The sequence below is a fragment of the Rousettus aegyptiacus genome, unplaced genomic scaffold, assembly GCF_014176215.1.
Source record: "Rousettus aegyptiacus isolate mRouAeg1 unplaced genomic scaffold, mRouAeg1.p scaffold_m13_p_13, whole genome shotgun sequence".
NCBI classification, from domain to species: domain Eukaryota; kingdom Metazoa; phylum Chordata; class Mammalia; order Chiroptera; family Pteropodidae; genus Rousettus; species Rousettus aegyptiacus.
The window spans coordinates 13,796,991-13,812,548 of NW_023416288.1; the positions used below are offsets into that span (position 1 = coordinate 13,796,991).

A 15,558-nucleotide genomic window follows, 5' to 3' on the forward strand; every position below is an offset into this window, starting at 1 on the left:
AGTTATTGAAAAAATCCACATTCAAGTGGACCTGTGCAATTCAAACTCATGTTGTTCAAGCATCAACTGCAATATACTCATGTTCCTTAAAAATCTATTGACTCTCTAAAAATCATAGGGGAAAGTTTAATTCTGGTTGATCCTGTTCTGATAATGTTGATATACTGTGAGTTCCGTTCTGTATCAAGCATAAAAAAATGAGGGCTTTTTGGACTTTACAAAATGGATTCCATGGGAGCCATGACAGTAATGAGTAATGTCAACATGCACATAATGGGAACACCCTGCGAGTGTAACTGGAACACCCAAAACCACAGAAATATCAGCTATGAGTCTCCTGGATGAGCTTCATCTGCAGAAGCCGATAGACATGAGAACCCCATCTTGAAAGGTCCACATAAGCTGAATTCTTTAGACAGATGATGCTCAAGCCTGTCCCGATAGCATCACGACCAGGTGAACAAAGAGCTGAAAACTCTGACCTTCTGAAGTTATAGCCACTGGCTTAGGACCCATGCAAGCTCTCAGTGCTGCCTGTCAAGACCTCACTTGGGAGACGCTAAGGACTTTCATCCCTTTGGTTTATCTGAGAAGGTTCCACTTAATAAACCTGGCATTGTGAAAAGACACCAATGCATTCGAGAGTGTTACTTCCTTAGTGCTCTTGCTTGCAACACATTCAAGCAGCCCTTTGTATTTACAAACTGAGAAACTGGCAACTATAGGTAATGGAACTGAATCTTTTTCTTTTTTTAACACTAAGTTTATCAGCTAATATTAAAATGCTAAATGAAAAGTGTTATGAGGGTTCCTGGGTGAGTCACTGGATCTCAAGAAGAAATGTTTACTCAGTATCCAAAGCACTAAGGCAAATCCAGAGAGAATGAAAACATCTGCATTTCAGCTCCCGGAGATCTGTGCTCTCATTGCTACTCCCTTTAGTCCTCTTGTTGGGGGTTTGGCCTACCTCCTCCTGAATGAACAAAGCTCTTTTTGATGCTTAGGAAAGCCAGACGGGAACAAGATGATTAAAATGTCAATTACAAAGGAGTTGAACTTCATGCTGAAACTATAGCTCTCAGGTCACTACAACCTTATATGGTGTATTAAAATCAACAATAGGCAGATGTGGAGTGTTAAGGATGGTGGTGCAATCGGGAATATTCAAAGTGATAATGAGTTTCCTTAAAAAAAAAAAAATGTTTAAAAAAAGAGTTCCCAGTGGTTCACTCCATCCAGCCTAATCTGTGGATTCAAAGATACATTGCGGAGTGTCTTCCATTATATTGGTATTGAAAGGAAATGGCCCTGGACTCAGACTGTCTCATTTCAAATCCCGCTCTTCCGTTTGCAAGCAAAGGCTCTCAGTGTTTTCAAGGCTCAGTTTCTTTTGCAAATTGGGAATAATAAGAGTATGTACTGACAAGGGAAAATTCTGAAATGCCCTAAATTTAATTTCAGTATGCTGGAGGGTGAAACAATGAAACAAGAGAGGGTAATCAGTTAACAACTGCAGGGCAAAACCAACAAAAGACAGTTTACATTCCTGGATGTGTGTCGAAACTTTGAATTAACTTCCAGGTAGCTATTCCATGATTATCCAAGGAGAATAGCCAAGTAGCCGACCACCAGGTGCTTTCGCACCCTGCTTACGCCTGAACTTTCCAGACTGTTGCCTATGACCAAGCTAATGAAGCAAATATTTCTACCTTACGGACTCAGCGCCCATCCCAGATCATGCCCTGCTTCACCTTCTCCCACCCCCTTAAGCCACAGCCAGTGTAAATTCTTTCAAAACGACTTACAATCTTCTTCCCCAGACATGATGTATATAAGTGCCGTCAACTCCAGGATGACAGATATGTTGTCTTCTTTACCCATTCCAGCCAGTAGTTTAGGCTGCATCCCCTGGACCTGGTCCTTTTTCTGGGTAGCATATGGCTCAATAAATCCTTTCTTTTAGAAAAGATGTCGGCTATGAAAGTTTTTTATTTAACAGTGCTTTAGAGAATTGTTAGGAGGATTAAATAATGTTTATCAGGTTTTTAGCTCAGACTTTGCTCATGGTATTATACAATAAACATTATTAAAAGCTTTCCAGGATTCCCTTGTAGCAGAAAACATACTGAACTGGAAGCTTTTGTCTTGGTTGGACTAGGGTGGGGTGCACTGTCCCGCTCATCAACATTCCCTTTTTCTCTGACCCCCATTCCTTTCTCTTTCACCTTTGATCCTTCTCCCTCATTTGGGTAGAAAAAGACTACTGTCTTTTTCTTCCTTCCTCTTATATAAGAGTTTAGGGCTTTGCCTTAAGCTTCAGGAAAGGTAATACATAGAAGAGTAACTTATTCTCTTTCCTAAATTCTATTGAACACTTCTTTAAATAGTAGAGGATTTTTCTACATTGTAATCCTAAATCATTGTAGGAAATTGGAGTTGGATCATATGAGAGTATTCTTGGTGTATGTGTGTGTGTGTGTGTGTGTGTGTGTGTGTGTGTATTAGACAGACAGGTGGTGGTGTGGATGATGGTCATGGTGATGGAGAATGAAAATTGTGAGTGGTGTGTGCAGCACCTGGACTGCCATTCTACCTTGATTTGGAGAGGGGGTCCAGCATCTTTTGAGATCCCAAATGTAAAATTCATTATGTACATTCACCATTATCGTAGCTCTTCTGTGATCCCTAAACAATAAATACATGAAGAACTGTTTGATGCAATTTCGAATTGAAGTAGATTTTGAGTAGGTGATTTTCTATTTGCTTCTAGCTGACTATAGATTGACAGCTCTCTATCAGTTTTTATTTTGCTTTTGAAAGAATGATAACACCCTTCAGGGCTGCAGCTGTCCAGTTGTAATGTCAGGTCCCACAGGCTGAAAGCCAACCTGAAATCTGTCCACTTGTCAAGTCATTAGCCCTATCTAGGTGGCATCCACCCGGAGGAAAGAAAGTCCGGTGTAGGGTAGTATGCTCAGACCCATCAGTTTGACTAACTGATGTGCTCCCCTCTCTGAGGGTAAAACTGAAACATGCAGGGTATTGGAATGCATCTCCTCACTGAACTCAAGCATATAGTGCATGAAGCTTCAAATCCAGTGTACTACCTCTCCTTTTTCTTAACCCTGAGGAGAGGTATTTTTAGTTCCAGATGCTGAAACTACTGCGATTCAAAATCTTTTCATCACTTTCCTTGCAATGTTGATGAGTCAAAACCAGAATTAAATAAAACTAGAAAATATTTTTAAAATAACGTTTAATGAGTACACATTTACAAAAGTAGTCATCTTTAAACATGGGGGAAAACATACAAAAATAAAAGGTCTATGAGCTTAGTAAAAATTTTCCTAGAATACAGGAAACACACCAGCAATGAAGACATTTAGTCTAATTTTTTTTTAATGTAAAACAGTTTGAATCTGTTAAAAGGAATACAGTCCACTCAATGCAGCAATTTCCATCTGTTCCAAACTCATTCTTTCCACCTTAACAAAACTGTGGGATTTGGCTGTGTTAGAACGGTCAGATTAGTTTGACAGTTTGGGAAGGGAGGGACTTGCGGAGAGAAAGAAAATTGCCTTCTCTGGTCAAGCTGGTGGGGTTTGGAGCCTTTCTGGTTGAGGCTGATGGTCAGGTCTAACAATGTAATATTATGTCAAACCACCAGGGGTGCTCTTAACTCTGGCTTCAGGGATAGCTTCTACTTTAAGTACCCAGATAGAGTATTTTTACTACATTATAAAAGTAGAGTCCTTTTTACTCCAGGAAAGCTTTTGTTACTAGGTGTGGTATTTCCTATTTTTAGTGATGAACTATGAACCAGTAAAAACATATCGCTCTTTTACTAAAAATGAGCATGATTAGCCCTAAAGACTTTCTTTACATCAGCCTAATCTTATTGAACTTGTTTAGATAGCGCCTAATCTTTAATCAACCAATTCTCTAGCCAAAGGGCAGGCTCTGACCCTAAAACACTTGGTGTTTTACATAAAATATTGTGGATGAGTAGTGTCATTTTCCCTGTCTTTCTCATTTGATGCTTCAGGATCAGCATCACACAGCACAGCTCTGTTCAGTCTTCCAGCTTATTGTATTCTCGCTTGGGTGGATGAAGACACATTAATGGATCATGTGTTCTGTGTATCTTCTCAGTGAATGCAAATTGAAATATGAAACAAAATCTATAAGGGTATAGTGAAACCACACCCTCATCCAATGCCAGTGATACTGACAAGGTCACTTTAGAAATAATTTAGTAATATATATTAAATGCTATTAAAAGCTCTTTAGTTTTGTAATCCCAATTGTTAGCAAGTATACCGAGGAAATAATTTAAAATATGTAAAAAAGTTGTAAGTGCTAAGATGTTCTTTGAAATGTTATTTGTTTCAGTAAAAAATGAATGTAACCGATATGTCTAATGATGGCAGTGATTAATAAGTGCCCATTTGATGAAGTATTATGTGACTACTAATTAAATACATATACCATATAAGTAAGAGAACAAAGCCACTAATACATTACATAAAAAAGGAAGGGTATAAAATTGAATATACAGTATGGATAGAACTATTTTCAAAAAGTTTTATAGAAAAATATCCTGGATTATGGGTAATATTTTAATATATTTTAATCACTTCATATAATGTCATATAGAATATATGATAATAAAAGTAAAAAAGAGAAAAATAAATGATCTTAATAGAGCAGGCGGAAAAATGTCAAACTCAAAGCATTTTGGTTATTTTGGTATGTGGGAAGATCTTACATAAGGCTCCTTTTAGCAATATGTATAAGCCAGGAGGGCTAATCTTGCTGAAGGTCTTCTTGGAAATGGAACTCTCAGCACAGAAAAACAGAGAATCATCTTGCATTCCAGAAAGAATCTGAGAAAGAACTAAGTGTCATGTAACAGCTACTGCTCACATCTCTCTGCCCTAAGACTTTCCATAATTCTCATCTGTGCATCAAACTTACACTTTTCATTATCCATTTAATTTCACTGCTTAAAATTATAATGAACTATGACAAATTATAGAAACTACTTTTTTTTACAAGTAATTCATTTCATAAATGATTGATATTGAAATATTTGGAATGCATTATTTACAAAGCATACCACAATACCTAAAACAAAACAAAACCTAATCTAGTGCAACTTTACAAAATTTATTTAGCTTGCTATTTAAAATTCTGGTTTATTTGAACTTTTTGTGCAAGGGCTTTTATCAACCTTTCCTTGCTTTTGGTTCTTTGAGAAAATACAAGTGGGTATCCCTCAATTTTAACTCAATCTTTCCTACACCTATTCCTTGAAGAGGAGGAATCTTATGACAACTGTATAGATTTGCATATATTGTGATACTTTTTTTGTGATATAAAATAGTTCTCACTGTACACATTCATATTGGTAAAAGCAAAATCAAAGAGCATATTTAACTACAGAATTCACTAGGACAATATTTATAATCACCTTCATGTTCAAAACAAAACAAAACAAATCTTTCCTTTTACTTCATTTGGCTCTTATCTTCAAACACAGGTAATAAAGTCTTTATCAGTGGCCACCATCTTTCTGCTTTCTCTTCCTCTCTACTCAGTCCCTGAACCAGAGAAGGAAGTTGCATGTACTTCCCCTGGATTTTGTAAAATATTAGATTATGCTTGGGAGGCACAATGAGAAGCTTCTGAGTGTGAAGCCACAAAGCTAATCTGGACCTCAGCCCCGCTGCCTTAGGGAAAAGGAGAAGCAGGGACCTACACTAATTCATCACTAATCTGAGATAAAATGGTGTTCTCTTCCAATTTCTCAACTGTCTGGCAACATTTTCTTCCCTGTTCACGAACTTCAGACCATGTTGGGAAAAGAATGCTTTCTTAACTATGCCCATTATTCTTCTCTAAACATAGAATACAGAACTCTGAGTTGAGAAGTCAGGAGGAATTGAAATTTGCTTTAAATATCTGTTTTTCTATTCAATGCCAATTTGACACTTTTGAGTGTCTTTCCCAGCCCTGGCGGATCCGTGTGAGGGTCTTGTTGACACATGGCAGGATGAGGATGAACTTGAGCACTAGCACGGTGCAAGGAATGATGAGTGCTATTATGTAGGCTGAAGGAAGATACCATCTGAGAACCGAAGGACTGAGGAATTTCTTTCCACCATATATCAGAGTGTGGGCTGTGCAGAAGATCAGGGTCAAATAACCCAGTTTGGACTATAAGCAAGAAACAAAAATATGTACATTGACGCTATTTACATTTTAAAGCAAAACACTCTTAGCTAATGAAGGATATTTATTAACTACAAATCTTTGAAACCTATCATGTTTAGAACACCCTGCTAAGTACTGAAGAAAGCATTAACCCTCCTTCCGGATGATAAATATTTTACTTAAAAATGATTGTGCTTAGAAATAACATGGTGGTTTCATCTTAACCTGGCAGAATGGGACAGTTTCCCAGGAGTAAACTCTTTAGTTAAGATAAGTAAGGTACCTTGCCTTCTTTCCAAATGATAAAACACCTTTTCTGGAGGCCAGAGATGAGTAAGACACAGTAGGTCCTCAAGAAGCACCACAGCAGTCTATGTTACTGACTAAGAGCAGATGCTAGCTAATTTCTATCATGGTAAAGAACAATTACCAAACTTTACTTTTGTTTGCGTGGCCTAAATACTAAAGCTAAATGTTTATTTCTGTCTTAATGCCTTGAATAACTGTTAAAATGAGAAAATGTTGACTGTATTTTGTCCCTGGGACAAACTGCAAGACTTTTGAAATTCAAATAGTTCTATATTTTCAAATCTAATTTCAGTTACTAATTATACTGGTTCACAGTGAACATTCATCAGAGTTATCAGGAGGGTTTGTCAAAACAAATTCCTGGGTCACATGTCCAGAATATCTGATGCATTGTGTCTGGGTAAGTCCAGGGTATTTGTGTATCTGACAAAATCCCAGGTGATACTGATGCTGCTGGTCTAGATACCACAGTTTGAGGACCACTGGTCTGTAAGAATAGTCACTAACCGTGTCCGGTGGTTGATCTATGGGAAGAAACCATTTTCCTTTTTACAGGCCAGCACTGAGTCTGTCTGGTATGATGACATTCTACCATTTCTGGCTTCAAATGTTTTAAACTTTAATATATGCCTTTATATATCAAAGTATCTATATTTTAAGGTTGATTTCAGAAGAAGAAATTTTGTCTTTGGGTTTTTCTTCACCTTGCACCTAGTACACCTCCACACACAAAGTTTAATAGTTGTTGGTTCTTTTCACTCTATACCCATAGCTGTGGCTGTGGGAGTAGTCAGGAATCTTGGCAAGGGATGTCCTGCTAGGAAATCAAACCATTATGGAATCTGCCTTTTGGTACTAGAGTTTAGTGTTTTCTAATTTGAACTTGTTTCAATTGCTATTTTTATGAGATTGCTAGGGAGTGATGTAGCAAAATGAAAATTTATGCATGGTATGAGAGAAAAATAAGAATATTTGTAAAGCCAGACTCATTTTGCAATAAAAGTAAATTAGATCTTGAAGTCCTTACCTGGACAAATCGGAACTCCCTCCAGTTGACTGCATTGCTAACTGATGGCAAGGAAGTGATCCCCAAGAGCACAAACAAGAAAAATCCAAGGATTCCTAAAGCCATGTATGAATCACCAAGCCAGGCAGAAGAGGTACTAAATGGATTTGCTTTCTTGGATATTGCCTAAGAAAAATTATAAGCAATTTTAAAAATTACATTTTTTTTTACAAATGGCCCAAACTTTTAAGGGGACCGAAAATATCTCTGCATGGTTTATTTATTTGCTCAAGGCAAATTATATGACATTTCTTAATAATCATTTGCAAATCACTGTAAAAATGCACTAAGAAATTATGCTTTTGGTAGAAAATCTAATTGGTTCTGCTGGGACTTCATTATAATACTTCACTCTAGGAGTTGTATAGGGAGTTTTAATCGACACTATATATCCGAAAACAAAGTAAACTTTTACTTAAACTTTCTTTACCATATGGTTTTTGTTCCCCAAACAAAACTTGATGTTCTCAAATGATTACATCAACATTCTGTTTTTAATGCTGATTATTCACACACACAATGTCTGGGTTCTTTCATGTTTATTGTGTTGTAATATAGAATCAAGTCTGTCACACTACAGATTGCGAGAAATCAGGCCCCTGCTATGTGATTCTTACCCAAGAACTTCCCATGTATTTGTTGGGGGAAGTAATGTAGAGAAAACCACAGAAGTACCATCAATGAGTTATTGACTAATAAACTTTGAGAATGAAGTAAGGTTGATCAAAACCAATTATTTCCAAACTAGAACTTATATATAGCACTTCCTTTGGGACTGCTTTTAGACTCCCTGACTTGATTCTCTCTGAATTTTTGACTCTGTAGAATATATTACCTGACATTTGCTCAGAATTATTTAGTTTTCTAAACTAGATTGGTGATAACTTCCCACAAGTCAAATTTTAATGGAGTTATAAGCACCCTTTTGTGAATTTGTCTACATTCCTGTGAAACATGTTGAACTAGCCCCCTTGCTTATAAGATAGTTGGTTCTGACTTCCAAAAGCCAGTAGCATGCATAAAAATAGAAGCTTGCAAACACACTGATTTACATTCATTGACTGTCCCCAAAGGAATATAAGTAGGTGTCATAAGTTTTTCTGAGCCACCAAATCTTTCAGTTTGTCATGATCTCAGGCAGTCTTAGCAATACAGATCAGAACCCAAGTGAACCTAGGAAGCTAACTTTCATTCTCAAGAGTTGTATGAGACCTCAACTGGATTCATTAAAAACAAAACAAAGAAACAGACGTGAGGCGTCTAATTCTAGTTACTTTAAAAAATAAAGATGCTTAGAAGAGAGATTTCCTATAATCATGGAATGGAATATGACATAGCAAGATTCTTCTTTGATTTAAGGAATAGGAGAATACAAGTAATTAGAGATTTACCTGGGTAGCGGTTTGGTTTCCCAACCTCCATCGTACATAATAACGAATAGGAATCACAAGTGTGTAGAGGACGTGAAGGAAGGCAAATCCCAGTGCTACCAAGCCAAGCTGCTTTCTGCAAAGCATCCAGTGGTCAAGCCAGTCTGGGAATCGGCGGTATTTCGTACCTCGGTACAGCTGCAGAATGGCAGCAATAACACCAGGGAGGTAAACCAAAGCAAGCAGTGTAAGTGCTGCTATTGGAAAGACACGATTTGGAATGGAAATAGCCATGCGAAATGTGTTATCTTTGTTTTCGTAAACATAAGGGTAGATTACTTCTCTTACAACACAGTAGAAAAAGAGGAAGACACACAGAACGGCAGACAAATAGAAGGGGAACTTCCACATTGGAAATAGTTGCAGTGGGTAGTTTTCAATTTCACTGGCTGCCTTGAGAGATCCTCGATCCGATGGCGTCAGTCCAAGAGTACGAACGATATCCATCACTTTTTGTTTGGCTTTGCTGTTATTTCCGCAGACAAATACCTGGGTTAAAGATAATTCATTTTGTATTCTTTCTTTCTATAGTAATTATTTTGAAAGTTTATATTAAGTACCACTCAGAACAAAGACATGTAGTAGTGAACTGCTTTTCAAACAAGAATATTGAATCAACATATTTAACAAGATGTTTCAAACTTGCACAAGTGTACTGGATAGCTAAGTACCAGGGTTTCAAGTTGAGACTGGTTTTAGGCACATCATAGTAATATGATAAGATGTGGTTCTCCACAGTGTGAATAGTTGGATCTTTCTTTCATATTTGTGGGTGCCACATCATTTATGGATCGTTTCTAATCTCAGTGAATAAATGGAACCAGTTTTATACAATGGGAATGGGAATGGAAAGGATATCCGTCAATAATTTAGTTGTGTTATTTTTCCAGTGTTGACAAAAGGCCTCCAGAGACTGACACCATTGGGTTCCATCAAACTAAAAGCCGAGAGTACAGACAGTGGGAAATAAATCACAATTAACTACCCTACTTGGTTAAACCCAAGAGAACTGTTCATGGCACATAGATATCAGCAGTATGAAATGTTTAGTTAGTATTTTATTTTGGAATTATATTTTGGAATCTTTGAGGTAAACACACATTAAAACATTCACGTTTTAAAGGCTGAGCATAAATTTATCATTTAATCTTACCTGCCGGCTTGCATCCAGTGCTCCTGACTGGAGAGCCCAGGCTGAGATGGTGTTAAATGCTTTTACTACGTGAGCTCCAGGCAGCAGCTGAGCAAGGTACTCTGCATTAGATTCTGGGTACTGATTGATTTTGAGGTTGTTGCTGACGTCAACCAATATTTTGCCATTGAGGACTCCAGTTAGTTCTGTGAGAAAATCATAATGCTCCCTGTGGATCGTTAGGAGTATGATGTCAGATTTCTGGGCTGCTTCTGAATAGCTCAAGACCTCTGCACCTTTGGGCAGCAGACTGGACTTCTGGGGGTTTCGACTTCCAAAAACAACAGAATAACCACAGTGGAGCATTTTAAGTCCCAGTGATCTTCCAAAATCTCCAGTTCCAAAAATACACACAGTCTCTTGTTCTTCTGAATAATTCATAGTAAGAGGAAATGTATCTGTAGTTTTCTCCATAACTGAAAGATAATAATAACACAAATATCCAACAAAGTATGAATGCTCTGGGCATGGAAAAATTAATGAGAGTTACTTCCAGGAAACAGTGGTTGACTGATGTTGTTCTAAGCTTCTAAACTAAGGGTATTCACAAAATTTGGAAGCAGTAAAAATTGTCATATATATTCTTATATATTCTTTATTCTTTTATCTTAATATATTATTTTTCTCTCTTTATATAGGGATGAACATTTACAAGCAAAATAAAGATGATCAAGTGGCTGGTGTTCTGTAATGAGATGGATGATGTCTCTACTGATTATTTTCACTTGGATCATCTTAATTATTGCAAAGAGAGAGTGATTCCAGACTCTATTTTGACAGTTTGGCCACTGTATTCATTTAATCTAAATTGCCATAAACTTTTTTTTTCAATGAAGATATTGACTACATAGTACTATTTTTTTTTGTTGTTCCACCTCTTATGAGCAGTGTAACCTATGGTAAGTTATGCAAACTCTGTGTGTCTCAATGTCATCCTTAAAATGAGATCTGGGTAGTATCTACTTTAGAGACTTTGCAAGGATCAAATGAATTAAGGCATCTTAAAATAGTTCTTGAGACAGTAAATTGGTTATTATCAGATTACTTAATAATCCATTAATTATTAAATTAATCAACCTATTAATTATCTAATTATATAACCTTTATATTCTATAAATTAAGGGTTAATTATGCTCCTATAACTGTGTTTATTGGAAATACCTAAAATTTATCTGAAACAGCATTCAATTATTCTTACGAAACTTCTGCTTTCCCCACTTCTTAAAAATAAAACTCTACATGAAATGGCTTTAGAGCATTTGAATTTATCAAAACATAGATGTAAAAACAGCTCAAGTGTGAATTTCTCTCATTTGTAATTCTTTCACATTTTATTTTGATATTTCCTTCTTAAAATTCAGCTTGGCAATCCAACATAACATACTTGGGTTGTTACACCAACCATTAAAATTTATTTTCACTCTTGAACTTTCAGAGACATCACTGGGCCAAACTGAAGATACAAAACCAGTAAAGGTGATATTAAAATATTATTGGCTGACTTAATAGAGCTAAATGTAATTATTCCATTGGGCAGTCAGTTTATAGAAGTTCTAAGGTTGGTAATAGTGTTGGACACATCTTGAGCTCCACATCAGATCCTCCTGGTTCTATTTCTAGTACTTGGGCAGAACTGAGCTCTGCTCAGCTTCCAATGCCTATTAGAGGCTCATTTTGGGACCCCACATCTCGTGTCTCCTGGTTTGTATCCTGGGGCATTTCTGATATCTGTACCTGTGTAGCACTCAGACCAACAGGGACTCCATAGATAAGTGCTTCTCCTTTCTTATTCTGGCAGAGAGTTCTGACATATTTCGTAAGGTTCCTCAGAAAGTCCTAGTGGATTAGAACACCACTCATTTGTACCAGTGGCCAACTTAATGCCCTTTTGTCCTGTCTTTTCCACCTTCTCTGGTTTATGCTCCTTGCCCTTCACTCTGTTTCCTGAAATCACTTCCCCAATAAACTATTTGCACTCAAGGCTTTGTCAACAGTACTACTTGCAAATCAACCCAGGATAATAAAATATTTTGATTATTTTTTTATGGAAAAAGAAAAATGATCAGACCTAAGGTTACCATAACTGGGATGATGAAATAACATATAAAAATAAAAAGTTAGTAATTATGTGGAAGAACTGAATTCCAAACTCTTGGGAAAATATCCTAAAAAAAGGAGTATATAAAAATGAAATGTATGTATATTCTAAACCACAAGGGAGGGTGTACTTTGCAGTACGTACTACACTAAAGAAAGAAGTTGCACTCATTTCATACTATTTGTAATTCAAAATAGTTCTCAAGTGTAAACATGGGTTTATGGAGGTAGTGTTTTCTTGTTTAAAGACTTTTAAAAAGGTTTCCTAGCCCTATTTTACTCTTAGATGTAGGATGGAAGGAATAAAGAAAATAAGAAAGGTGGCAAACAGGAAGCAGAGTTATTAAAGGAGAAATGGGTTAAAATAGTTAAAACACAACAAGAATATCTCCTGGCTTGGGAAATCTCTAGGACTGGTTTTACTTCCTATGGAAGCATTTCCCAGAGATGCTCCTTGAGAGGAGGAAGGTCAAGATAGGTAAGGTATCCTACGAGGGTGTTTGCAGAGATTAGAGATTGGTAATCAATGACGCAGATGCAAAGATGGCAAAGATGACTGCAAAAGCCATGGTGGCAGTTGCCACTGAATGCATGTGTGTGTGTGTGTGTGTGTGTGTGTGTGTGTGTGTGTGTGAGATAAGAGGGACCAGGTGTGTCCTGTAGAGTCTTGCCCATCATCTCCCTTTGTCTACAGATCCCACTCAAGGCCTTGCTAACCTAAGAAGCATTCGTTTTGGGGGGGGGCAGTATTCCCCACCCAGCACTTACAGGTTGTGAGGGATGCTTGGAGTGCACATTTTGCTTCTCACAGGTGAGATATCAGAGCTGCCCAGGCCACTTCCAGCTTCAGAGGATTTTAACATATTAAAACCATGGAAATGTCCAAATATGATTACAAAACTTCCATATTTTAAATGCTTATACTCAAGCAATCTGCTATTAACAACAAAAAAATCTTTTCTTTTGAAATAATTATAAATTCATAGAAATTGCAAAGATAGTACAAGAGGTCCCTGTGCATTTTTCACCATTTCCTCGGATAATGGGGGGGGGGGGGAATGGAATAAGCATTGCTAAGAGTCATTTTATGTAAGATAAAGTCAGGAGGCTATTAAGGAAGTAGGGCCTATGCACATCTTGTGCCTTGGTTCTTAGAGCTGCTAAATTGCTAAACCTGTTGCTAAACTCAGCTCAAGGCTGACTCATAAATATCCTAGAATAACAACTACTCTATGGACACATATGGACTTTACCTCCTCCTTGTAGTTTTCACCACCTCCATTTGCATATCAGAACTAACCAATCTATGCTAACCTAGCCATCAATTCTTCATTTGCATGAAAGAATTACACTTTGTGTTTTTTGCCTTTATAGACCCTGCCTTTCTACAAGGCAACTTGGGTTGCAACCTGTCTATGTTTCAGGATCTGAATCCTTTAAGACACCAAATAAACTTTTAATTTGTTTTACATCTTCAGATCTTTATTGGTTAACACTTCCGCTGGTAACATTTTACAAAGCTATAATACCATAGAAAAACTGGGAAACTGACATTGGTACATGTTCGGTTGCTCATGGGCGCCATTATGCCAGCGGGAAGGTGGCTCAATATCTAAGATAGCCGTCGGCTCACGACCAAAGTTACAGCAGAGGCTTTCCGGGCGGCGAGATCAGCCAAACGGAAAAGTCTCCACCCTGTAACCCCACGGGCATCTTGGGTCAAAACCTTTAAAAACTGCGTCTATACCCCAGACACGTGCGACTTCCCTGGCCCCTTTGCTGGACCAGTGAATCTCGCCCGCGGATCCTAATAAAGCCTGTTTCATACTTCGCTTTGGCTCAATTTCACCCTCATTCTCGTCTCCTCTGGCCGATCAGTACAAAGTGTGTGTATATTTCTATGTCATTTTATCCCATTGGTAGGTTCATGTAGCCACTACTACAATCAGGGTACAGAGCTATTCCAGCACTATCCCTTCATAGTCATACTTACCTACTCTCTGCCTCCCCCAGTCCTTGGAAATCATTTATCTGTTCTGTAACTCTCTAATTTTGTCATCTTGAGAATGTTATATAAATAAAATTCCATAAAATGTAAACTTTTCTTTCTTTTTTTTTTCTTTTTTTTACTTAGAGTAACGCCCTTGAGATCCATCCAAGTTGGTGCAAATATCAATAGTTCGTTCTTATTTATCGTCAAGTTGTGGTTCATGGTGTGGATTGCATTTGCTTATTTGCTACCTGTTTGTCCTGTTTGGTCAAAAGTATATGTATACTGCAATTTTCTAATTGGATTTTTTTTTTAACTGTTGAGTGTTTATAATTATTTATATATTCTTAATATGAGTCCTTTGTAAGATATATAGTTTTCAAATATTTTCTCCCAGTCTATAGCTTGTTTTTTTTTCATCTTTCTAATAGTGTCATTGAAAAAGCAAAAGTTTTTAACTTTGATGAAATTCAGTATATTGTTTTTTTCTTTTATGGATTGTGCTTTTGCTGCCATGTCCAAGAATTATTCACCAAGCCCTATGTCCTAAACATTTTCTCCTAAAAGTTTTAAAGTTTTGTATTTTATACTTAAATTCATTATCTGTTTTGAGTTAATTGTATAAAGTGTGAGGTTTAAGCCAAGGTGGTTTTTTTTTGCCTATTTATTAAAAAATATCATCCTTTCATTGAATTGCATTTGCACCTTTGTGAAAAAAATCAGTTATCTGCACATGTGGAGGTCTATTTCTGGTTCTCTACTCTGTTCCACTGATTTATGTGTCTACCCTTGGCCTCTGTAGTTATATAGGAAGTCTTAAAATTGGGTAAACTGATTCTTCCCAGTTTTTTACTTTCAGAACTGTTTTAAATAATCTAGTTCCTTTGCCTTTCGATGTGTTAGAGTAATCTTGTTCATATATGTATACATATGTACATATATATACAATGTATATACACATATATAATTGTATATTTTAAGTCAATGCTTTTCAACATATTCCAAAAATACGATGCAACATATTTTTTTTCAAAGGCTGTATTACAATAGTGATTCATACTAAAGCATAACAACAATGTACATGTATCTGATAAATGAATACAAGGTTAAAGTTGTATGATGGACTTCTCATCCTAGCAGTGTATTTTTGTATATGCATAAACTTCTTTCGGAGAATACATTAAAGTAAAAATTTGAAATGTATCAGCAGCCAGAGTCAAAATGGCCCTTCTCCCCTCCCTGGCCCTGCAATAGATCC

The 15,558-nt window shown here is 36.8% G+C and overlaps 1 protein-coding gene across 2 annotated transcripts in view; it reads right to left on the reverse strand.

The window, feature by feature from the left end:
- Positions 1 to 3,257: 3,257 nt before the first annotated feature.
- Positions 3,258 to 15,558, reverse strand: part of STEAP4 (STEAP4 metalloreductase) — a 28,343-nt gene continuing 16,042 nt past the window's right edge. Inside the window, exons 2-6 of one of the 2 annotated variants that reach the window (XM_016147977.2) lie at positions 13,079 to 13,154; positions 10,175 to 10,629; positions 8,983 to 9,510; positions 7,553 to 7,717; positions 3,258 to 6,219 (exon numbers count right to left, since the gene is read on the reverse strand). In XM_016147977.2, the coding sequence (XP_016003463.2) occupies positions 5,977 to 6,219; positions 7,553 to 7,717; positions 8,983 to 9,510; positions 10,175 to 10,627 (1,389 nt within the window). In that variant the 5' untranslated portion in view covers positions 10,628 to 10,629; positions 13,079 to 13,154 and the 3' untranslated portion in view covers positions 3,258 to 5,976. The remainder of the gene's footprint in view (positions 6,220 to 7,552; positions 7,718 to 8,982; positions 9,511 to 10,174; positions 10,630 to 13,078; positions 13,155 to 15,558) is intronic. The other variant, XM_016147976.2, reaches the window with a different exon arrangement.